General features: G+C 49.9%; 1 protein-coding gene across 4 annotated transcripts in view; it reads right to left on the bottom strand.

Moving 5' to 3' along the window:
• The window catches only part of Cgn (cingulin), a 41,914-nt gene that overhangs the window by 3,120 nt on the left and 15,709 nt on the right, over positions 1–23,085 (bottom strand). For all 4 annotated transcript variants that reach the window (XM_045137869.1, XM_045137870.1, XM_045137873.1 and 1 more), the window contains exons 3-16: positions 21,821–21,921; positions 21,606–21,675; positions 21,410–21,502; positions 18,797–18,924; positions 17,198–17,330; positions 15,161–15,373; positions 14,626–14,774; positions 13,062–13,194; positions 9,880–10,089; positions 9,346–9,552; positions 5,996–6,253; positions 5,151–5,321; positions 3,663–3,824; positions 1,911–2,000 (exon numbers count right to left, since the gene is read on the bottom strand). In XM_045137869.1, the coding sequence (XP_044993804.1) occupies positions 1,911–2,000; positions 3,663–3,824; positions 5,151–5,321; positions 5,996–6,253; positions 9,346–9,552; positions 9,880–10,089; positions 13,062–13,194; positions 14,626–14,774; positions 15,161–15,373; positions 17,198–17,330; positions 18,797–18,924; positions 21,410–21,502; positions 21,606–21,675; positions 21,821–21,921 (2,118 nt within the window). The remainder of the gene's footprint in view (positions 1–1,910; positions 2,001–3,662; positions 3,825–5,150; positions 5,322–5,995; positions 6,254–9,345; positions 9,553–9,879; positions 10,090–13,061; positions 13,195–14,625; positions 14,775–15,160; positions 15,374–17,197; positions 17,331–18,796; positions 18,925–21,409; positions 21,503–21,605; positions 21,676–21,820; positions 21,922–23,085) is intronic.

Below are 23,085 nucleotides of genomic sequence, written 5' to 3'. Positions count from 1 at the left end.
GAACAAGCCACCATGCATTTCCATCACCATGGAGACGCCTGCTACCATGGTCTTGTCACCAAGGGATTATATCCTTCAAGTGGTCAGATGCCCATATAAGGAGCCCTGAGCGTCTACTGTGTGAAGCTGTGAGAGGAAAGCCCAAGATGCAATGGAGACCCCAAGATGTTGAGTATGCCAAGAGTGTGAGACACCTGCCATGAACGGCTGTGGTCTCACGTGGAGCTAACCCAGAGAAGAGGCCACATGTGCTGCAGGGCTGCCCAGAACTGATGGAACCCACGAGACACCACCATGAGCCCTGGGTGCTGCACATGGAGCAGCAGTGCATGGGGCTCCCAGTAAGAGACTGCTTTGGGGCTGGAGATATGGCTTAGCAGTTAAACCACTTAGAGGTGAGGCCTAAGGACTCAGTTTTAACTTTCCAGGTCCCACATAAACCAGATGCACAAGGTGGCACATGCATTGGAGTTTGTTTGCAGTGGCCAGAGGCACTGGCATGTCCATTCTCTTTCTCTCCTTCTGTGTCTCAAATAATTTTTTTTTTTTGGGGGGGGGGGTTTCAAGGTAGAATCTCACTCTAGTCCAGGCAGGCTGACCTGGAATTCACTCTGGAGTCTCAGGGTGGCCTTGAACTCACAGCGATCCTCCTACCTCTGCCTCTTGCGTGCTGGGATTAACAACAGTATGCACCACCACACCCAGCTTCAAATAATTTTCTTTTTTAAATAGACTGCTTTGAGCCAGGTGTGGTAGCACACACCTTTAATCCCAATACTCAGGAGGCAGAGGTAGGAGGATCAAAGTGAGTTTGGCATTCCGGTGTCCAGCAATCTGAGACTACAGAATGAATTCCAGGTAAGCCTAAGCTACAGTGAGACCCTATTGCAAAAAAAAAGAATGAATGAATATGAGACTTTGATCTTTACACTGTAGGCTATGGGGACTTTCGAAGCTGGGCTGAATGTATTTTGCATTATGTGATGGTCATGAGGTCTAGGTGGGGAGTGGAATATATGGACTAAAGTGGTGTGTTTGGGTATAAAGTTGGAACAAATAAATAAATAAATAAATAAGGAAAGAAGGAAATCCCAGCTATTCATATGAGAGGAGCCACAGAATTGTAAGTGTGCTCTGTAAGCCCTGAACCTAGCATTCCTGTTGAACTGAAGCAGTCCTGATTCAGGTCAGAGGATCCCAGAGCCACCAGGACTCCTTCCTCCACTCACACTTTTGTCCTCCTTCCATCTGGATGAGGCCTGCCTGCCCTTTCCAGAGCAGATGAGACCCTGTAGTAATCTGTGCCATGCACAGATTCTGCAGCCAGAACTCTCCAGATTAAGAAGGATATGAAGACAGGGCTAGAGAGGTGGCTTAGTAGTTAAGGCGCTTGCTTGTGACGCTAAAAGACCCAGATTCGAGTCCCCAGAACCCATGTAAGCCAGATACAAAAAGGGGGGTGGTGTATGCACCTGGAGTTCGATTGCAGAGGCTGAAGGCCCTCGTTCACTCAATCTCTCTCTATCCACCTCTTTCTCTCTCAAATAAATAAGATATAAAATGTTAAAAAAAGAGGGCTGGAGAGATGGCTTAGCAGTTAAGTGCTTGCCTGTGAAGCCTAAGGACCCCGGTTCAAGGCTCAATGCCCTAGGACCCACGTTAGCCAGATGCACAAGGGGGCGCACGCGTCTGGATTTCGTTTGCAGTGGCTGGAGGCCCTGGAGCGCCCATTCTCTCTCTCTCTCTCTCTCTCTGCCTCTTTCTCTGTCTGTCACTTTCAAATAAATAAATAAAAATAAACAAAAAAAATGTTAAAAAGAAAGACACGAGAACAAAATTGTCTTGGAGAGGGCCAAGAACTTACAGTGGGGGGCGGGGGTAGATACAATGAGGAGTAAGGAGGGGCCTACCTGGTCCCGACCGCGGTTCACTCGGTCCGTCAGCAGCTCTACTGAGTTCTTCTCCTCGTCTAACTCTGCTTCCAGCCGTGACACTTTTTCCTATAACAGAAGGACAAGCGGTCAATCCTGATTGCTGGACACTGGAATGCCAAACTCAGACCGAGACCTCCTCGAGACTCTAGCCTTGGGCTAGAGAGATGGCTCCACGGTTAAAGGTGCTTGCTTGCAAAGTCTGACAACCCAGTGCAAATTGGTTCAGTTCCCCAGTACCTATATAAAGCCAGTTGCACAAAATGGCCAATTGTGTCTAGAATTCATTTGCAGTGGCAGGAAGTCCTGGTATGCCCATTCTCTCTCTCTCTCTCTCTCTCTCTCTCTCTGCTTCTTTCTTTCTCTCTCTTTCTCAAATAAACAAACTCCAGCCTCCAGGACTCTTCCTTCTTGCACATCTTAGGAACCTTTTGTTTCGTGCGCCTGCTGAAAGCCACCGTGAAGCCAGCGCCCTCTGCTGGCAGGGTGTGGTATCAGGCTTTGGCCATGGTAAGAAGGAAGGCAAACCCCCAGAATAGGTTTCACCTTGGATAATTTCTCTAGACCAGGAAGACACTATGTAGTCTCAGGGTGGCCTCGAACTCACGGCGATCCTCCAACCCCTGCCTTCCATGTGCGGACTAAAGGCGTGCAACCACTACGCCCAGCTAACCCGTGTGTTCTGAATGCTTGATCCCCAGCTGGTGGCAATTTGGGCTCAAAATCTAAACTTTTGTGTGCCATCGAATTTCTCAACATTAGCATTTAGTTCAAAGTTGCTTTAAAAAACTTCAGCCTGGAGCTGGCGTGGTGGCATACACCTTTCATCCCAGCACTTGGGAGGCAGGGTTAGGAGGATCGCCATGAGTTCAAGGCCACCCTGAGACTACATAGTAAATTCCAGGTCAGCGTGGGCTAGAGTGAGATCCTACCTGGAAAAAACAAAAAAGGAAACAAAAACTACAGCCTTGGGCTGGAGAGATGGCTTAGCATTTAAGGCGCTAGCCTGCAAAGTCTAAGGACCTGGGTTTGATTCCCCAGTATCCATGTAAAGCCAGATACACAAAGTGGTGCATGCGTCTTATAGTTCACTGCAGTGGTTAGAGGGCCTGGAGTGTCCTTCTCTCACTCTCGCTCTTGGTGCCTCTTTCTCACTCTCTCTCAAATAAACAAATAAAAATATTTAAAAAACAATTGCCAGGCATGGTGGCACACGCCTTTAATCCCAGCACTTGGGAGGCAGACATAGGAGCATCGCTGTGAGTTCAAGACCACCCTGAGACTACAGAGTGAATTCCAGGTCAGCCAGGGCTAGAGTAAGACCCTACCTCGGGAAAAAAACAAAAACAAAAAAAAAAACTATAGTCCACTAAAATTCACCAGCTGAGGCTGCCAGCTTTATTCTCTAGTCGAAAAAGAGGCTCAGGGGGCTGAAGAGAAGCAGTTAAAGATGCTTGCTTGTAAAGCCTGAAGGCCCGGGGTTCAATTCCCCAGTATCCACATAAAGCCAGTTGCACAGTGGGGGTCTGGAGTTCACATGCACTGGCAGGAAGCCCTGACATGCCTCATACTCAGGCTCTCTGTCTGCCACTTTGTCTCTTTCATCTGTCTCTCTCTCTCTCTCATAATAAATAAATAAATTTAAAAAGAGGGAGGGAAAGTCTGAGTGGACCCTGGCCCCTTTTCCCACCTCTGCCAAGACCCGGTAATCCCACCCTGCGGCCTCTTCACCTCGAGGCTCTTCAGCTGCCGCGCGCGCTCGTCCTGGGAGCGCTTCTTGCTGTCCGCTTCCTGCTGCAGCCCCGCCAGCCTCTGGGCCAGCAGCTCTTTGTCCAGCAGGGCCGAGTCCCGCTCCGCCTGGGACGCCTGCAGCGCCTGCCGCAGCCTCTGCACCTGCGCGGAGGGAAGACGCGGGGCAGCTCGGCACGGTGGGAAGTGGCGGCGGAGGGAGGGGAGGGGCACTTCAACAAACCCACAGACGGGCCCGGCGAGACCGCACAGGGGCTAAAAGCGCTCGCACAACCCCTGGCGACCAGAGTTCGGGTCCCCAGGACCCACAAGAGAGCCGGAAAGCACAAGTGTCTGCAGTCCCAACGTACCTACGACGACGGCAGATACAGCCCGAAGCATCTGGCATGTGGGCATGCTAGTGTGGCATTCGGGGCAGCAAAAGCGAGACAGACCTTGTCTCAAACATGTCCTTTGAGCTGCAAATGCATGCTGTGGCACACGTGCATCCATACAAACATGCACGCACACACATATACAAAGATTTCATCACTGACAGTCTTGTTAGTAAAAAAATATATATATGTGTATTAATTTATTTATTTGACAGGTAGAGGAAGAGGCAGATAGAAAGAGAGAGACAGGTCAGCCTGAGCCAGAGTGAGACCCTACCTCGAAAAACCAAAAATAAAAAGAAACTTATCTTGGTGTTGAGGAGATGGCTAAGTGGTTAAGGTGCTTACTGGGTAAACATGAGGACCCAAGTTCAGACCCCCAGATTCCATATAAAAAGTTGGGGGTAGTGTGCATCTACAATCCCAGCACTGGGATTAAAGGCATGCACCACCATGTTTGGCTTAAGTTATTTTTTTTTTAAACATTTTATTTATATATTTGAGAGTGACAGACAGAAAGAGAAGAAAGAGGGAGAGACAGAAATGAACTCCAGATGTGTGTGCCCCCTTGTGCATCTGGCTAATGTGGGTCCTGGGGAATTGAGCCTCGAACAGGGGTCCTTAGTCTTCACAGGCAAGCGCTTAACTGCTAAGCCATCTCTCCAGCCCTGGCTTAAAGTTATTTTTAAAGTAGAGAAAGACACTCTATGTTGACTTCTGGCCTCCCAGTGCGCATGCACAGACACACACACACACACACACACACACACACACACACACACACACAGATCCCAGGCCCCACTCATAGAATCTATAAGCTAAAGAACATGGGAAAGACTTTGGGCACTGAGATTTTTCCAGATCCTCCCAGATGACTGTGGGCAGCAGTCTGAAAACCACTGCTCTACAGATGATGCACCCCTATCTGCTCCCAGAATGATAAGATGACTCCCCCCACTTCCTTGGTAGGCCACTGCGAGCGATCACACCTAAGCCTGGACCCCCAGGACCCTAGCCATGGGTGCATGTGGAAGCTATGACCTTTGAGCCCAAGAACAATAGGCGGTTCTCACGCTCAGGTCCCTTGGGCTCCTACCTCATCCTGAAGCCGGCTCAGCCCTCCTGAGGTCTTCTCGGCCTCACTGGCCCAGTCCTTGGCTTGGCGCTGGGCATCGGCCACTTCCCGCCGTGCCTTCTCCTTGTAATCCTCCAGCTGGGCCTGCAGCTGTTGCAATGCCTGCTTGGAGTCATCCCCAATCTTCTCCAGCTGAAACGCACGGAGGAGTTCTCTTCAGCAGCACCCCTCTTTTTTTCTGTTGTTGTTTTCTTTCTGTCTGTTTTTTCCAGGTAGGGTCTCGCTCTAGCCCCAGGCTGACCTGGAATTCACTATGCAATCTCAGGTTGGCCTCGAACTCATGGCAATCCTGCTACCTCTGCCTCCTGAGTGCTGGGATTAAAGGCGTGCGCCACCACGCCCAGTTCAAATTTTTTTGTTTTATTCGTTTATTTTTTTCAAGGTCTCACTCTAGTCCAGGCTGACGTGGAACTCATTCAGTAGCCCCAGGCCGGCCTCAAATTCACAGCCATCCTCCTATCTCTGCCTCCTGAGCGCTAGGATTAAAGGCGTGAGCAACCATGGCCCAGCTCTGCAAAAAAAAATGTTTTTATTCGTTTGGTTTTTCAAGTTAAGGTCTCACTCTAGAGTCCAGGCTGACGTGGAACTCATTTCAGTAGTCCCAGGTTGGCCTCGAACTCACAGCGATCCTGCTTCCTACCTCTGCCCCCAGAGTGCTGGGTGCGCCACCACGCCTGGCCACTTTTGGAAGATCGGCCCTGACCTTCCCTTGGAGGAAAGCTAACGTCGCACTCCCGGACCTACACCCGGGCCAGCTTCTGCAGGAGTCTGGCCTTGTACTAAGGGCCCACGACACCCCTGCTCACCTCCTTGTGGAGCTGGTCCACAGTCCTGTCCAGCAAACGCTTCTGCTCCTCCAGCTCAGCCTTGCTCCGCCGGAGCGCCTCTCGCTGCTTCCCCTCCTCCTCGAGGGCCCGGGTCAGTGCCTGCTGCTCCTGCCCAAGGCGGGCCAGCCCCCGCTGGGCCTCATCGAGCCGGATCTCCAGAGCCCGCTTGGCTGCGGCCAGGCTGCCCTCCTCCTCCTGGGCCACATTCAGTGCCTCCTCTAGCCGCTGTTTCTCCGCCTGGGAGAAGGGAGAGATGAGGGGAGGGCTGGGCTGGGAGCGGGCGACATGCTTGTGCTGACGCCATCGGGAGGCAAGTAAAAGGAGGAGATAGTTCTGAAAAAGCTGAGGAGTGAAAGCAGACTCGGGGGAACCAGCAAAGCAATCAAGACACCGAGGAAGCAAAGGGTAGAAAATAGGAGACAAAAATACCAGTGCAAAGTCTGAAACGGTTGGGCTGGAGGGATGGCTTAGAGGTTAAGGCACTTGCCTGCAAAGCCAAAGTAACCTGATTTGATTCCCCAGGACCCACTTAAGCCAGATGCACAAGGTAGCACATGAGTCTGGAGTGTGTTTGCCCTGGCATGCCCATTCTCTCTCTCTCTCTCTCCTCAAATAAAGTAAAAATATAGCCACTACAGAAATGCAAATTAAAACTACTCTGAAATTCTATCTCACTCCTGTCAGAATGGTTACAATCATGACAACAAATGACAATAAATGCTGGCGAGGATGTGGAAAAAGAGGAACCCTTCTACACTGTTGGTGGGAATGCAATCTGGACCAGCAAATGTGGAAATCAGAATGGAGGTTCCTGAGACAGCTAAAAATAGATGTACCATATGACCCAGCTATAGCACTCCTAGGCATATATCCTCAGGACTCATCTCGTTACCTTAGAGATACTTGCTCAACCATGTTTACTGCCGCTCAATTCACAGTAGCGGGGAAATAGAACCAGCCTAGATGTCCCTCAACTGATGAGTGGATAATGAAGATGTGGCACATTTATACAATGGAGTTCTACTCAGTGGTAAAGAAAAATTAAACTATGAAATTTTCAGGAAAATGGATGATCTAGAAAGGATTATACTTAGGTAACCCAGGCCCAGAAAGCCAAAGTGTCATGTTCTCTTACATGTGGATCCTAGCCACAAATGATTTAACTTCTTTTTTTTTTTAAATGTATTTATTTAGACAGTGACAGAGAGAGAAAGAGGTAGAGAGAGGCAGAGAGAGAGAGAGAGAATGGGCGTGCCAGGGCCTCCAGCCAGTACAAACGAACTCCAGACACGTGCGCCCCCTTGTGCATCTGGCTAACTGCAGGTCCTGGGGAGTCGAGCCTTGAACCGGGGTCCTTAGGCTTCATAGGCAGGTGCTTAACCACTAAGCCATCTCTCCAGCCCTGATTTGACTTCTATGGGAGTTGGAATAAAACTTAGTAGCAGAGTCCAGTAAGCTAGAAAGGACATATAAAGGGAATAGAAAGGGAGAGGGGACTTAATAGGATGGCATTGTATATATGTAAGTAGAAGAATAGATTACTGGGGGCAGAAAGGCCTAAGTGAGGTCAGGGGAAGAGACTGAGTAATGAAAGGTGGGGGAAGGTTAATCAAAATCTAAGAGGATATAAATAAGTCATATGGAAACCTACTTTTTTGGACAATGGCACACCCAGAAGCCATAGAGTGTTACTAGAAAATTTTCAGTGCCATGGATGGGATACCTTCCAGTGAGTTATTGGCCAGGGAGGTCCCAGATGCCCCCAAAACATTACAGGTCATTGCCGAGACCCTTGGTTCCCCACCAGGAATAGATGGTAAGACCCTATTGCTGAAGACTCCACATACTTAGGCTGCAAGGCCACTGAAAAATCCTGCTGGAACTGAGCTGAAACTTTCTCCTTGTAGACCAGCTGACAGAAAGCTGAATAAAACAATGCTGCATGCAGTTCCATGGGAGAGAAAGAATTCACCAATGAGGAAAAAAAAAAAAAAGTTCACACTGCAAACCTTAAATTTGGCCAGCCAGGCCAAATGAGCCAATGAGTGCAATAGCGGCATGTCTGTTATGGGGGAAACCAACCACTTTCTAATTGAACTGGACACCTGCCCCACAGGAGGGAAGACATGCCTGACCCTGAAAACATATGACAGGGAAGTCATGAGCCCTAGGGGTGTAACATCTGCTGCTGTCTGGCTAAAGGTATATACTATGCTCACCAAACTGCCCAGTAAGCACTTCTCTCAATGTTCATACCCATATATTAATGCTGCTCTAGGGCTGGAGAGATGGCTTAGCAGTTAAGCGCTTGCCTGTGAAGCCTAAGGACCCCAGTTCGAGGCTCGGTTCCCCAGGTCCCATGTTAGCCAGATGCACAAGGGGGCGCACGCATCTGGAGTTCATTAGCAGAGGCTGGAAGCCCTGGCGCGCCCATTCTCTCTCTCTCCCTCTACCTGTCTTTCTCTCTGTGTCTGTCGCTCTCAAATAAATAAATAAATAAATTTTAAAAAATATTTTAATGCTGCTCTCATGTCTTGGTTAGAGAAGCTTCTCTTTTCAGATGGCAGAGACCTTAGGATGACTCAGAAGTGCTGAGATGGAGTGACAGAGGAGTGCTCAGCACCAAAACATCTCTATCGCACCTTCCAATGCTCAGGGTCCATTGTGGAAGAGGTGGCAGAAAGAATGTAAGAGACAAGGGAAGGGTAGGACTGCTTACAACGTACTCTTCCAGACACAAAATGACCCAGATATCCATGACCTCACAATGCCTGACACTACCTCCACAAGTCCATCATAACAGGAGGAAAAGATGATGACATCAAAATAAAAGACTGATTGAGAGGGGGAGGGGATATAATGGAGAGTGGAGTTGCAAAGGCAAAGTGGGGGGAGGGAATTACAATGACCTGTTATCTATAATTATGGAAACTGTCAATAAAATAAATTTGAAAAATTAATATTAACAATACATAAATAAAAATACTTTTTTCAAAAAGTCTGAAGCCGGGCATGGTGGCACATGCCTTTAATCCCAGCACTTGGGAGGCAGAAGTAGGAGGATCACTGTGAGTTCGAGGCCACCCTGAGACTACATAGTGAATTCCAGGTCAGCCTGGGTTAGAGTGAGACCCTACCTCAAAAAAAAAAAAAAAAAAAAAAAAAAGGCTGAGATAGTCACACCAAGTCACCCCAGAAAATGAACCCAAACTGTCACAGAAGACCGAGAAATCAGCACCCAAGGGGTGCACTGAACGTGAGCACGCGCATTTGGAGAGGGATCGCGGATCCGGGGCAAGGAGGCCCACGCCATGGCCAGGGCTGCTCACCTCCAGCCTCTGCACCTTGTCCCGAAGCCGCGCCTCCACCGCTTCCCCGCCTTCCGCCAGGCCTCTCGCCTCCTTCAGCTGCTGCTCCAGACCCAGGATGCGCCTGCGGAAGTCATCGTTCTCCTCCTGGGTCTCGCGAAGCGTGGTCTCCACCGCCGTCCGCCGCTGCCCCAGCACAGAGGACTCCTTCTCGGCCGCCAGCTGGGCCTGCGGGCAGTCGGGAGCGGCAGCTCAGACCCAGGGGCTCAAACCCACCAGGCATGCTCGCTTGGCCAAGCTGGCCCACACTGGGGCCAGGCAGAAAAGGGGATGGCTCTCTCCTGATCCCCCCAGGGACAGTCACTTTGCTGGGAATCTCACCCCTACCAAGAGGCAGGGGATGTGCCAAGTACAGCAGCGTCCTGGGCCAGCCCGGCCCTGCATCACGCTGAGAGGCCCTCAGGGCTGCTCAACACATACCCAGCATAGGTGACTTGGCAGGCCCTCCAGACCCTTCGGGCTCCACCTCCTGAGCCCTGGGCCCACTCCCCTTGCCTTGGCAGCCTCTTCACAGTCCCTTCTCAGTTGCTGCACGGTCTGTTGCAGCTGCAGGTTCTGCTGTTGCAGCTCTTGGCTCCTGTCGGCCTCCGCCCGCAAGACGGCCAGCTGCTTCTCCGCCTCGCGATCCCTGTGCCGACCGGCCGCCTCCTGGCTCTGCTGCTCCGCCCGCAGGGCCTTAAGCTCCTCCTGGGCGAGGCGCAGCTCCTAGATGGGGAGAACCACATGAGACCAAGGCTTCAAGGATGCGCAGAAAAACAACACAAAACAGACACACACAATAACAACAACAAAAATCCCACAATAAAGCAAAACACTACACAGTGAATTCCAGGTCAGGCTGGGCTAGAGCAAGAAACGCACGCACGCACGCACACACACACAGACTGTGCAAAGCAGTGCAAATGATATGGTCACTTTTTAGAAGGTGAGATGAAGAGATGTCTAAATGGTTAAAGGTGCTGGCTTGCAAAGCCTGTTGGCCTGGTTTCAATCTCCCAGTATCCACATAAGGCCAGATGTACAAAGTGGCCCACGAGTATGGAGTTTTGTTTGCACTGGCTGGAGGCCTTGGAGCTGCCCCTTCTCACCATGTGCCTGTTTCTCCTTCCCCACAATAAATAAATAAATGAAATTTTATTTTATTTTTTCTTTATTTGAGAGTGACAGGCAGAGGGAGAAAGAGGCAGAGAGAGAATGGGCGCGCCAGGGTCTCCAGTCACTGCAAACTCCAGACGCGTGCGCCCCCTTGTGCATCTGGCTAACGTGGGTCCTGGGGAATCGAGCCTCGAACTGGGGTCCCTAGGCTTCACAGGCAAGTGTTTAACTGCTAAGCCATCCCTACAGCCCCAAAATGAAATATTTTTAAAAACAAAAAAGGGAGAGGCGGTGTGGTGGCACACGCCTTTAATCCCAGCACTGGGGAGGCAGAGGTAGGAGGGCTGCCATGAGTTTGAGGCCAGCCTGAGACGACATAGTAAATTCCAGGTCAGCCTGGGCCAGAGCGAGACCCTACCTCAAAAAACCAATCATCATCATCATCATAAAATAAAGAATAAGAAGAAAAAGAATCAAAAAGCTATCTTGGAGGTTATTCCAGGGAGAGCGGGGAGTGGACCATTATTAAACACCGGGCAGAGCGGCGGCTGGAAGATGGCTCAACGGGTAAAGAAAGCACTTGCTGTGTGAACAGAAGACTGGAGTCTGGATCTACCCACACAAAGGCAAGGTGGGTGTGCCAGCCTGCCCGTGATCCCAGCGCTCAGGAAGCACAGACGGGGATGATCAGGGCAAGCTGGCCAGCTGGACTAACCCGATCAGCAAGCTCTGGATTCAAGTGGCAGACCCTTCTTCAGTAACTAAAGCGTAGTGACTAAGGAAGTCACACATCAACCTCTACACATCAGCACACACCCGTACACACACGCAACCACACACATTTGCACCCATACAACCACACACAGGTATTTATGAAAATAAACTTAAAAAAAAAATTTTTTGGCAAGCCCAACAGCATGTGCTCCCAACCCCCTTTTCTTTTCTTTCTTTTTTTTCTTCTTTTTTTTTTTTTGTTTATTTTATTTATTTGAGAGCTACAGACACAGAGAGAGAGGCAGAGAGAGAGAGAGAATGGGTGCACCAGGGCCTCTAGCCACTGCAAATTAACTCCAGACACGTGCGCCCTCTTGTGCATCTGGCTTGTGTGGGTTCTGGAGAATCGAACCTTGAACCGGGGTCCTTAGACTTCACAGGCAAGCGCTTAACCACTAAGCCATCTCTCCAGCCCCCACCCCCTTTTCTTTAGTGAGAGAGAGAATTGGCACGTCAGAGCCTTCAGCCACTGCAATCAAACTCCAGACGCATGCGCCACCTTGTGCATCTGGTTTACATGGGATCTGGGGAGTCAAACATGGGTCCTTAGGCTTTACAGGCAAGTGCCTTAACTGTGAAACCATCTCTCTAGCCCCCAAATAAATTCCTTTTTTTTTTGGTTTTTCAAGGTAGGGTCTCACTCTAGCACAGGCTGACCTGGAATTCACTCTGTAGTCTCAGGGTGGTCTTGAACTCATAGCAATCCTCCTACCTCTGCCTCCCTAAGTGCTGGGATTAAAGGCGTGTGCCACCACACCCGGGAAAATAAAATTTCTAATGGAATAAAATAAACACCTATGTCCAGATTATATGTTTTCGTTCTTTTTTTAATTTTTTAAAAATTTTTTATTTAATTGAGAGAGAAAGGGATACAAAGAGAAAGAATGGGCATGCCAGGGCCTCTAGCCACTGTAAACAAACTCCAGACCCATGTGCCATCTTGTGCATCAGGCTTATGTGGGTACAGACTGGGGAATCAGACCTGAGTCCTTAGGCTTCAAAGGCAAGCGCCTTAACAGCAGAGTCATCTCTCCAGCCCTAGATTGTGTATTTTCTAAATAGCTTTCAGAAATTCAATTTGGCTTCCCAGGGAGATCAGCTGGCCACACTAACACAAGCGCTCCAGTCCTTGTGAGTGTCATTTCCCATTGCGCATTCTCGGGCAGGCACTCCACCTACGCACTTTTGTTTCATCACCTAGTTCATGAAGCCCTGCTGAAAGAGCAGCATTTGCAATGTCAACCAAATTGAGGTTCTGACCCTGCAAAAATGACTCTGGAAGATCCACCTATATCCTACTCCCCAGGGTGTGTTCTGGGAGACAACCGGCCGTGTCTGGCTATGCCCCATCCTGGCCACTGACAGCCATTTCTAACTAGCAATCTCTGACCAACAAGGTGACCAGCCCTGGGAGCTCAAATGGAAAAGTCAAGCCGGCAGGATGAGGTGTGAACCCCAAGCCTGTAGAGAGAGCCCTGCTAGCGTGGGGAAAGGAAAGGCAGGTGCCTGGCCTCCCGAGCCTCCCTCCTGCTCCCCAACTCCTGAGTACCTCCTTTATATGTATATTTTGCTCCTTATTTATTTACTTATTTATTTGAGAGCGACAGACACAGAGAGAAAGAGGCAGATAGAGAAAGAGAGAGAATGGGCGCGCCAGGGCCTCCAGCCACTGCAAACGAACTCCAGACGCGTGCGCCCCCTTGTGCATCTGGCTAACGCGGGTCCTGGGGAATCGAGCCTCGAACCGGGGTCCTTAGGCTTCACAGGCAAGCGCTTAACTGCTAAGCCGTCTCTCCAGCCCCGAGTACCTTCTTGAGCTCCTCGAGCTGGTGCGGGTCTTGAGCACCAGCCCGGGCCTGCTCTAAGTCCCTCTGCATGGCCTCCATCTTCTCCCCAAGCTCCTCTTCCATCTCCTCCTTCTCCATCCGCAGCTGTAGAAGTCTGGGTCCCGCGAGGTGAAGATACAAATAAAGGGGAAAGGATCAGAGTCAGGTCTCTCACCTGGGGGAGATTTGTTTTTAACATTTTATTTTTATTTATTTATGTGACAGAGAAAGAGGGAGAGAAATGGAGAGATAGAGAGAGAGAGAGAAAGAGAGAGAGAGAATGAGCGTAGCAGGGCCTCCAAGCACTGCAGACGAACTCCAGACACATGCGCCCCCTTGTGCATCTGGCTAACGTGGGTCCTGGGGAATCGACCCTGGGTCCTTTGGCTTTGCTGGCAAAAGCTTAACCGCTAAGCCATCCCTCCAGCCCTGGAGGAGATTTTTTTTAACACAGTGAAAAGCAGTTCCCAGCCAAAGGAAGGGTAGGACTGCTTATAATGGACTCTTCCAGACACAAAATGGCCTGGATATCCATGTCCTCACAGTGCTTGGTACTACCTACACAGGACCCTCATAATAGGAGGAAAAGATGATGACATCAGATAAAAGAGAGACTGATTGAGAGGGGAGGGTGTATGATGGCAAGTGGATCTGTGAAGGGTAAAGTGGGGGAAGGGAGGGAACTATCACAGTCTATTGTCTAAAATTATGGAAGATGTCAATTTAAAAAAAGTGAAGAAAAGAAAAGAAAAGCAAGCAGGCTTGGTGGTGCACACCTTTAATCCCAGCACTCGGGAGGCAAAGGTAGGAAGATCGCCATGAGTTCGAGGCCACCCTGAGACATAGTGAATTCCAGGTCAGTCTGGGCTAGAGTGAGACCCTACCTTGAAAAATCAAGAAACGGGCTGGAGAGATGACTTAGTGGTTAAGGCACTTGCCGGCAAACCCCAGGACCTAGGTTAACCAGATGCACAAGGAAGCGCCTCCATCTGGAGTTCAGTTTGCAGTGGCTGGAAAGGCCCTTGTACACCCATCCTCTCCTTCTCTCTCTCTCTTTCTCTCTCTCTACCGGCCTTCTTCTCTTTCTCAACTAAATTAAAATTAAAATTTTAAAAAAGAAAACAGGACTCTGTACAACTCGCTCCCTCCAGACATAAAATGGCCTGGATATCCATAACCTCACATTGCCTGACACTACCTACACAAGACCATCATAATAGGAGGAAAAGACCATGACATCCAAATAAAAAAGAGACTGATTGAGATGGGGAGGGGATATGATGGAGAATGGAATTTCAAAGGGGAAAGTGGGGGGGCGGGAGGGTATTACCATGGGATATTTTTTATAATCATGGAAAATGTTAATAAAAAAGGATAACAGTTCCCTGGAGGCTACTGCCTTGGGCCCTCACTCTCTGTGGACACAGAGGTGGAGAGCCAGAGCTCAGCACGAGAAAGAAGCAGTGGTGGGGGAGGAGGGAGAGAGAGAGAAGGACGAGAAGTGGTGAGGCCCGAGTGAGGGGCGCCACGGGCATGCGGTGCTCACTCCTGCCGGGTGGCTCTCAGCTCCTCCTTATTCTTCTGGAACATGCTCTGCCAATGCCCCGTCTCCTCTGACGTCTCCTCTAGCTCCCTCTGCAGCTCCCGCACCAGGGTTGACATCTTCTGTCTCTCGGCCTCCAATGCCGCATGGTCCTAGGGAAGGAGAGAGGCGGGCACCACGAGGCTCAGAAGACGGAAGCTCACTTCAGGGCAGGAGACGCTGAGGCCCAGTGGGTACCATGCCAGTGGGACCGGGTGGCACAATGCGACCAAGTCACAGTGCATCTCTCTCTGTCAGATCCAGGAAGCCTTCCTCACCCCCATATTTCCCCACGGGACTTTGGTCCCCACAATGCTTATAGTACTTCTGGCCTATGACCTCCCCCCTCACCCACTCTCTCTTCCCTTGAGGTTCCCTGGCCAAGGCGTGTTCACTACATCTCACATGGAGAGAGCTCCCAGTTGCAACCATGAAGAGTCCAAAAGCAACGACCGTACGGCAGCCCCACGCCCTGGCAGCATCCACTCTTGTCACATGCCTGGGTGGCATCCTGCATGCTGCGGCGCAGCTGCTCTGTGTCTCTCTGGTACTGCAGCCGGACATGCTCCACCTCCTGGTCATGGGCGGCCACCTCCTCCTTCAGGGCGCCCTTCAGGGCTGTCAGCTCGCGTTCCCGCAGCCTCAACTGCTCCTCTACACGCTGTTTCCCCTCCAAGACCTCTTCCAGAAGCTCCCGGGCCTCTAACAGGTCCTAGAGAAAAGGGAGAATGAGCCCCGGGCACAGTGGCTGAGGCAGGGAGGTTCGCCATGAGTTCGAGGCCACCCTGAGATTACAGAGTGAATTCTAGGTCAGCCTGGACTAGAGTGAGACCCTACCTCAAAAAAACAAAATATAATAAAAATGAATCGGGCATGGCAGCACACACCTTTAATCCCAGCATCCAGGAGGCAGAGGTAGGAGGATCACTGTGAGTTTGAGGCCACCCTGAGACTACGTAGTGAATTCCTGGTCAGCCTGAGCTAGAGTGAGAGCCTACCTTGAAAAACCAAAAAAGAAATTAAGGTACTGATGCCTTGCACAGCACTAGGTGCTCTGTCCTCTGATGCTACAGGATTAAAAAAAAAAAAAAAAAGGCTGGAAAGCTGGTTTAGTGGTTAAGGCGCTTACCAGCGAAGCCTAGGACCCATGTTTGATTCTCCAGATCCCACATAAGCCAGATGCACATGGTGGAACATGCATTTGGAGTTTGTTTTCAGTGGCTAGAGGCCCTGGCATGGCCATTCTCTCTTTCTGTAATAAATAAATAAAAATTTGAAAAAAAAAATGGGGGCTGGAGAGATGGCTTAGCAGTTAAGCGCTTGCCTGTGAAGCCTAAGGACCCCGGTTCGAGGCTCGGTTCTCCAGGTCCCACGTTAGCCAGATGCACAAGGGGGCGCACACGTCTGGAGTTCATTTGCAGAGGCTGGAAGCCCTGGCGCGCCCATTCTCTCTCACTTTCTCTATCTGTCTTTCTCTCTATGTCTGTCGCTCTCAAATAAATAAATAAAAAATTAAAAAAAAAAATGGGCGTGGTGATACCCCTTTAATCCCAGCCCTTGGGAGGCAGGAGGAACACCATGAGTTCAATGCCACCCTGAGACTACATAGTAAATTCCATGGCAGCTTGTACTAGAGTATGACCCTATCTGGAAAAAAAAAAATTAAAGCCAGGCATGGTGGTGCAAGCCTTTAATCCTAGCACTTGGAAGGCAGAGGTAGGAGGATTGCTGTGAGTTCAAGGCCACCCTGAGACTACATAGTGAATTCCAGGTCAGCCTGAGCCAGAGTGAGACCCTACCTTGAAAAACAAAAAAAATTAATTTTAAATTTTAAAAAAGGGAGGGGGGGACTTAGTGGATAAGGCATTTGCTTGCTAAGCCTGAGGATTCAGGTTCCATTCCCCAGGACCCACGAAAGCCAGATGCACAAGGCGGCGCATGTGTTTGGAGTTCTTTTACAGTGGCTAGAGGTCCTGGCGTGCCCATTCTCTATCTGCCTCTTTCTCTTTCCTTCTCTCTCTTTCTCTCTGTGTCTCTGTGTATGTGTTTTTATCTGGCTCTTTCTCTGTCAAAATTAAATAAAAATAAAATATTTTTTAAAAAAGAACAACCATTGATATTGTATATATGTAAGTACAATGATTGAGATGGGGAAGTAATATGATGGAGAATGGAATTTCAAAGGGGAAAGTGGGGGGGAGGGAATTACCATGGGATTATTTTTTATAATCATGGAAAATGCTAATAAAAATTTAAAAAAATAAAAAGAACCAAGCTGGGCGTGGTGGTGCACGCCTTTAATCCCAGCACTCGGGAGGCAGAGGTAGGAGGCTCGCCATGAGTTCAAGGCCACCCTGAGACTCCATAGTGAATTTCAGGTCAGTCTGGGCCAGAGTGAGACCCTACCTCGAAAAACCAAGAAAAAAAGAACAACCATAATGAGCCCCCTGCTCTTCATACTGTGGGAAGATAGTGAGCAGAGCCAACGCCCCAGTGGAAGGGGCACCGAGGCTGGCACGCACACGCCACCCCCTACCTTCAGGAGCGCCTCCTTGGCAGCCTCGGGCCCCTGGCTCTGCTTCAGCTTGCTGTGCAGCTCCTGCACCTGGCTTTCCAGCCCACGCCGTAACCTTTCGCCCTGGTCCACGAGCTCCTTCATGTTCTGGAGCCTGAAACAGATGACGTCCCGTGTACTGATTCACTGGAGCCTCTATTTTTCAACCACTTTTATGAAAACCGAAACGAAATGAAAGTGGACTCCAGACTTACGCACTGCGACGCGCAAGTGCATCTGGCTTCACGTGGGCACTGGGGAAACGAACCAGGGGGCCGTCAGGCGTTGCGAGCAAGCAACTTAACCACTGGGCCATCTCTCCAACTCCCCTCTAAACCTCTTCTAAATCTGTTTTGGCTTGGTTGCGTATTTTGTTTTGTGATGGAATCCCCTGCGACCTGCCCTCCCACAACAAGGCCCGTCTGGTCAGTCTCGTCTGTTCCACTCATCTTCTCTCGCGCTCCTGGGTTACTGCCATCCTCCGGTTTGCTGAGGAACAGGAGCCCAGAGCAGTGCCTGTCATGGAGCTTCGCTGGGAAGGCATACATTGAACAGAACCCCGTGAGGTGAGTCGTGAAGACCCTCAGACACAGGCAAACCCAGGTAGCCTAACACCAAGTGACACACTACCATCGTCGCTAGTAAAGAAAGCAAAGAGAAGCCAGGCGTGGTGGCGCACGCCTTTAATCCCAGCACTCGGGAGGCAGACGTAGGAGGATCGCAGTGAGTTCGAGGCCACCCTGAGACTACAGAGTGAATTCCAGGTCAGCCTGAGCTACAGTGAGACCCTACCTTGAAAAACCAAAAAAAAAAAAAAAAGAAAAAGAAAGTGGAGAGAAAATCATGCATTCAAGCCATCCCTGGCAGGCTGGAGAGATGGCTTGGTGGTTATGGTGCTCACCTGCGAAGCCTAAGGACCCAGGTTCAATTCCCCAGTACTCACATAGCCAGCTGTACAAGGAGGTGCATGTGACTGGAGTTCGTTTGCTGCAGTTACAGGTCCTGCTGCGTCGATCCTCTCTCTATCTGCCTCTCTCTCTCTCTCTCAATTAAACAAATAAATAATTTTTGTTTGTTTGTTTTTGTTATTCAAGGTAGGGTCTCACTCTCGCCCAGGCTGACCTGGAATTCACTATGGAGTCTCAGGGTGGCCTCGAACTCACAGCGATCCTCCTACCTCTGCCTCCCGAGTGCTGGGATTAAACACATGCGCCACCACACCGGCTTAATTTTTTTTTTGTTTGCTTTTGTTTCTGAGTAAAATTAAAAAAAAAAAAAAAAAAAAAATCTATCCCTGTTCCACCTGTGCATGCCTTTAATTCCAGCACTCGGGAGGCAGGGGTGGGAGGATCGCCATGAATTCGAGGCCACCCTGAGACTGCACAGTGAATTCCAGGTCAGCCTGGGCTATAGAGTGAGACCCTACCTCGAAAAAACAGAAACAAAACCAAACCCGTCCCTGTTCCTTCCAGCTTCTGGAGATTGCCGTTTGTCTCTGTCAGCCCTGGACTGGAAGGTGTAGCCTCTGGGTCCAGCCCAGGCCCCGCGGGCAGACCCACAGGCGCCAGCGGCCGCACTCACTCCTTGCTGCTCCGCAGGGCCTCCCCGCTCCTCCTCTCCAGCAGCTCCTGCAGCCGGCGGCACTCTTCGGCCTTCTCCTGCAGCTGCCGCTCCAGCCCCACCCGGGACGGCTCGAGCTTCTGCCGCTTCTGGAAAGGAAAATGGCGAGGGCGCTGGAGAGATGGCTCAGCGGTCAAGGTGACTGTCTGCGAAGCCTAACGACCAGGTTCAATTCCCCGGTACCTACGTAGAGCTAGAGGCACATTGTGGGGTATGCATCTGGAGATCATTTGCAATGGAGTTTGTTTGCAGTGGCTGCAGGCCCTGGTGTTCCCAGTACTCCCAAGGCCAAAGCAAGATCATCATGAGTTATAGGCCAGTTGGGCTATAAAGCAAGATACTGAATCAAAACAAAAGCAACAGGCCAGACTGGTAGCATACAACTTTAATCAAGCGCTCTCGGGACGCTGAGGTAGGCCTTCCATGAGTTCAAGGCCAGCCTGGATTACAGTGAGACTACTTCAAAATAACACAAAAGGTGACAGGTGTGGTGGCGCACGCCTTTAATCCCAGCGCTCGGGAGGCAGAGGTAGGAGGATTGCCATGAGTTCGAGGCCACCCTGAGACTACATAGTGAATTCCAGGTCAGCCTGGGCTACAGCGAGACCCTACCTGGAAAAAACAAAACAAAACAAAAAAACACAAAAGGGCTGGGAAAATGGCTTAGCGGTTAAGGCACTTGCTTGCAAAATAACAACAACAACAAAAAAGGAGGGGTTAGGGAGATTTCTCAGTAGTTCAAGACACTTGTTTGCAAAACCTACTGACCCAGGTTCAATTCTCTGGTACCCACCTATAGCCAGACACAAAGTGGAGCTAGCATCTGGAGTTCGTTAGCAGTGACAAGAGGCCCTGTGTGCCCATACTTTCCCTCAAATAAAACTGTGTTTTTAAAGCCAGGTGTGGTGGTGCACACCTCTAATCCCAGCACTCGGTAGGCATAGGTAGGAGGATAACAGTGAATTGGAGACCAGCCTGGAGCTACATAGTGAGTTCCAGGTCAGTCTGAGCTAGAGCAAGACCCTATCTCTAAAAAACAAAATCAAGGGCTGGAGGGATGGCCTAGCGGTTAAGGGATTTGCCTGCAAAGCCAAAGGACCCAGGTTCGATTCCCCAGGACCCACATAAGTCAGATGCACAGGGAGCACATGTGCCTGGAGTTTGGGGTTTGTTTGCAGTGGCTAGAGGCCCTGGCGTGCCCATTATCCATCTCTCTCTCTCTCTCTGCTTGCAGATAAATAAACAACAACAAAAAAAGCTGGGTGTGGTGGCATACACACTTGGGAGGCAGAGGTAGGAAAATAGCCATGAGTTCAAAGCTAGCCTGAGACTACAAAGTGAATTCCAGGTTACCCTGGGCTAGAGTGAGACCCTGCCTTGAAAAAAAAAAACAAAAACAAAAATGAAAACGAAAACAAACAAACAAAAAAAAGGATAAGGAAATAGAATATATAAGTTTTAGAAGACGGAGAATTTTTTTGTTTCTTCTGTACAGTCTGCTACCACAAACAATCCACTGTCCTCTCTGATACCAAGTTTCCATCAGAAGAGACACAAGAAAACATATTTTTCATTATTATTATAATGACTACATATTACCCAATAAATAGATGACACTATTGTTACCTATCATTATTTCTATAAAGAATGCAGCTACATTCACAGCTTGAGAATGTAAGCGATGTTCTCAAGGTTTATATAACCAGTTAATGGCAGAAGCAGGATAAGAGTTGTTTCAAAGGAAAGTAATTAGATCTCTAATGTGCTCTGCCTAGGTAAATTCCAGAGATACTCAAAAGTCTGGGACTAAAGCCGGACATGGTGGCTCATGCCTTTAATCGCAGTGCTCTGGAGGCAGAGGTAGGAGGATCGCCACGAGTTCGAGGCCACCTTGAGACTGCATGGTGAATTCCAGGTCAGCCTGGGGCAGAATGAAAACCTACCTCGAAAAATTTAAAAAAAATAAAAAATAAAATCTGGGACTAGCGCATGGTCTTGTTTCTTTTTTTCTTTAAGTATCTTATTTTTATTTATTTATTTGAGAGAGGGAGGGAGAGAGAAAGAGGCAAACAGAAAGAGAGAATGGGCGCGCCAGGACCTCCAGCAACTGCAAATGAATTCCAGATATGTGCCACCTTGTGCATATGGTTTACATGGGTTCTAGAGAATTGAACCTGAGTCCTTTGGCTTTGCAGGCAAGCGCCTTAATCACTAAGCCATCTCTGCAGTCCTTGTTTTTTTTTTTTTTTTTTTTTTTTTTTTCTTTTTTCTTTTTTCTTCTTTTTTGTTTTTTTGAGGTAAGGTCTCACTGTAGCCCAGGCTGACCTGGAATTCACTAAGGAGTCTCAGGGTGGCCTCGAACTCCGGCGATCCTCCTACCTCTGCCTCCCGAGGGCTGGGATCAAAGACATGCGCCACCACGCCCGGCTTCAGTCCTTGTTTCTTGCCTCACACAACACAACAGTAATTCCCCCTGCTTGATGGAGGCAGTGCATTCCAGCCCATCTCTGGCCAGAGTGTTTTCCCTGTGGCCCTTCAATGCTCCCACACCTCACACCGCTTCCCACCTCTCACCTTCACCTCTTCATCCAGTTTCTCCTGAAGCTCCTCCACTTTTCGGGTGAGCTCGCTCTGCCCTGCTTGGGCCTTAGCAGAAGCAGGAGAAACCTAGCAGAGATAGGGGAAGAGCAAAGTGCGTCCCCATCTAGAGCCCTGGATATCCCCAAGGCCCTGGGCCTGGCCCTCGCTCCCACACCAGTTGGGCACTTACCACCAGAGGCTGCACCTGCTCCAAAACCAGACTAACCTTCCTCCTCACGGACACGTCACTTTCTGGGCTTCTACAGGGTAAAAGGACAAAGGCACAGGTGAACAGGGGAGAGAGGTGACAGATGCAGGGAGAGGGGGGAAAGCAAGGAAGATGAGGAATGAAGCTGAGATAAGAAGGGAGTGGACACCTCCCGTGATAGGCAGCCCCCCACTCACCCCTCCCTCAGGATGCCATAGATGGTGGCCTTCATGCGGTCCACACTGCCTGGAGGGGCTGCCTTCCGCTGGTCTCGGAGAAGGTCTGGAGTTGATTTGAACTGGGAAAAAAAAATAGGAGAGATGGCTTAACGTAAAGGGACATGCCTGCGAAGCCCAAGGACCCAGGTTCGAGTTTCCAACTCCCACGTAGGCTCAATGGGTAAGAGTGAATAAGCAAGAGGACTTGAGTTCAAATCAAAAGCACACACGTTGGGCTGGAGAGATGGCTTTGCGGTTAAGCGCTTGCCTGTGAAGCCTAAGGACCCCGGTTCGAGGCTCGGTTCCCCGGGACCCACGTTAGCCAGATGCACAAGGGGGCGCACGCGTCTGGAGTTCGTTTGCAGAGGCTGGAGGCCCTGGCGCGCCCATCCTCTCTCTCTCTCTATCTGTCTTTTTCTCTGTGTCTGTCGCTCTCAAATAAATAAATAAACATTTTTTTTTAAAAAAAAAAAGCACACACATGAAAAAACTAAGCTGCAGGACTGGAGAGGTGGCTCAGCGTTTGAGGTGCTTGCCTGCGAAGCCCAAGGACCCAGGTTCGATTCTCCAGGTCCCACGTAAGCCAGATGCACATGGTGGCACATGCATCTGGAGTCCGTTTGCAGTAGCTAGAGAGGCCTTGGCACGGCCATTCATTCTCCCCCTCCCCGCCCCAATCTCTCTCTCTGTCCCTAATAAATAATACAATTTTTTAAGAAAAGAAAACCTGGGCTGGAGAGATGGCTTAGCAGTTAAACGCTTGTCTGTGAAGCCTAAGGACCCCAGTTCAAGGCTTGATTCCCCAGGACCCACGTTAGCCAGATGCACAAGGAGGGAGGGCGCATGCATCTGGAGTTCGTTTGCAGTGGCTGGAGGCCCTGACACGCCCATTCTCTCTCTTTCTCTCTCTCTGTCCGTTGCTCTCAAATAAATAAAAAATAAACAAAAAAATTTAAAAAAGAAAACCTAAGCCCCAAGCTCAGGCTGCAGGGCACGGAGAAAAGAAGGCTGCTGGGTTTCTGGTCAGACAATCTAGCCAAAACCAGAGCTCCACACTCCGTGAGCCTGTGTGAAGCTAAGTGACACTTTCTCAATAAAATAAGCATCTGGAGAGACACCGTGGCAGTTAAGGCACTTGCTAGTGAATGAAGCCTAAGTACCCAATCTGACTCCCTACTACCCACGTAAGCCAGGTGCACAAGGTGGTGCATGTGTCTGGAGTTTGTTTACAGGGGCTGAAGGCT

Source organism: Jaculus jaculus, chromosome 19 (assembly GCF_020740685.1).
Source record: "Jaculus jaculus isolate mJacJac1 chromosome 19, mJacJac1.mat.Y.cur, whole genome shotgun sequence".
In the NCBI taxonomy this organism is placed as follows: Eukaryota; Metazoa; Chordata; class Mammalia; order Rodentia; family Dipodidae; genus Jaculus; species Jaculus jaculus.
The sequence above is the reverse complement of the archived record's forward strand: the minus strand, read 5'-3'. Positions and strand labels throughout refer to the sequence as shown.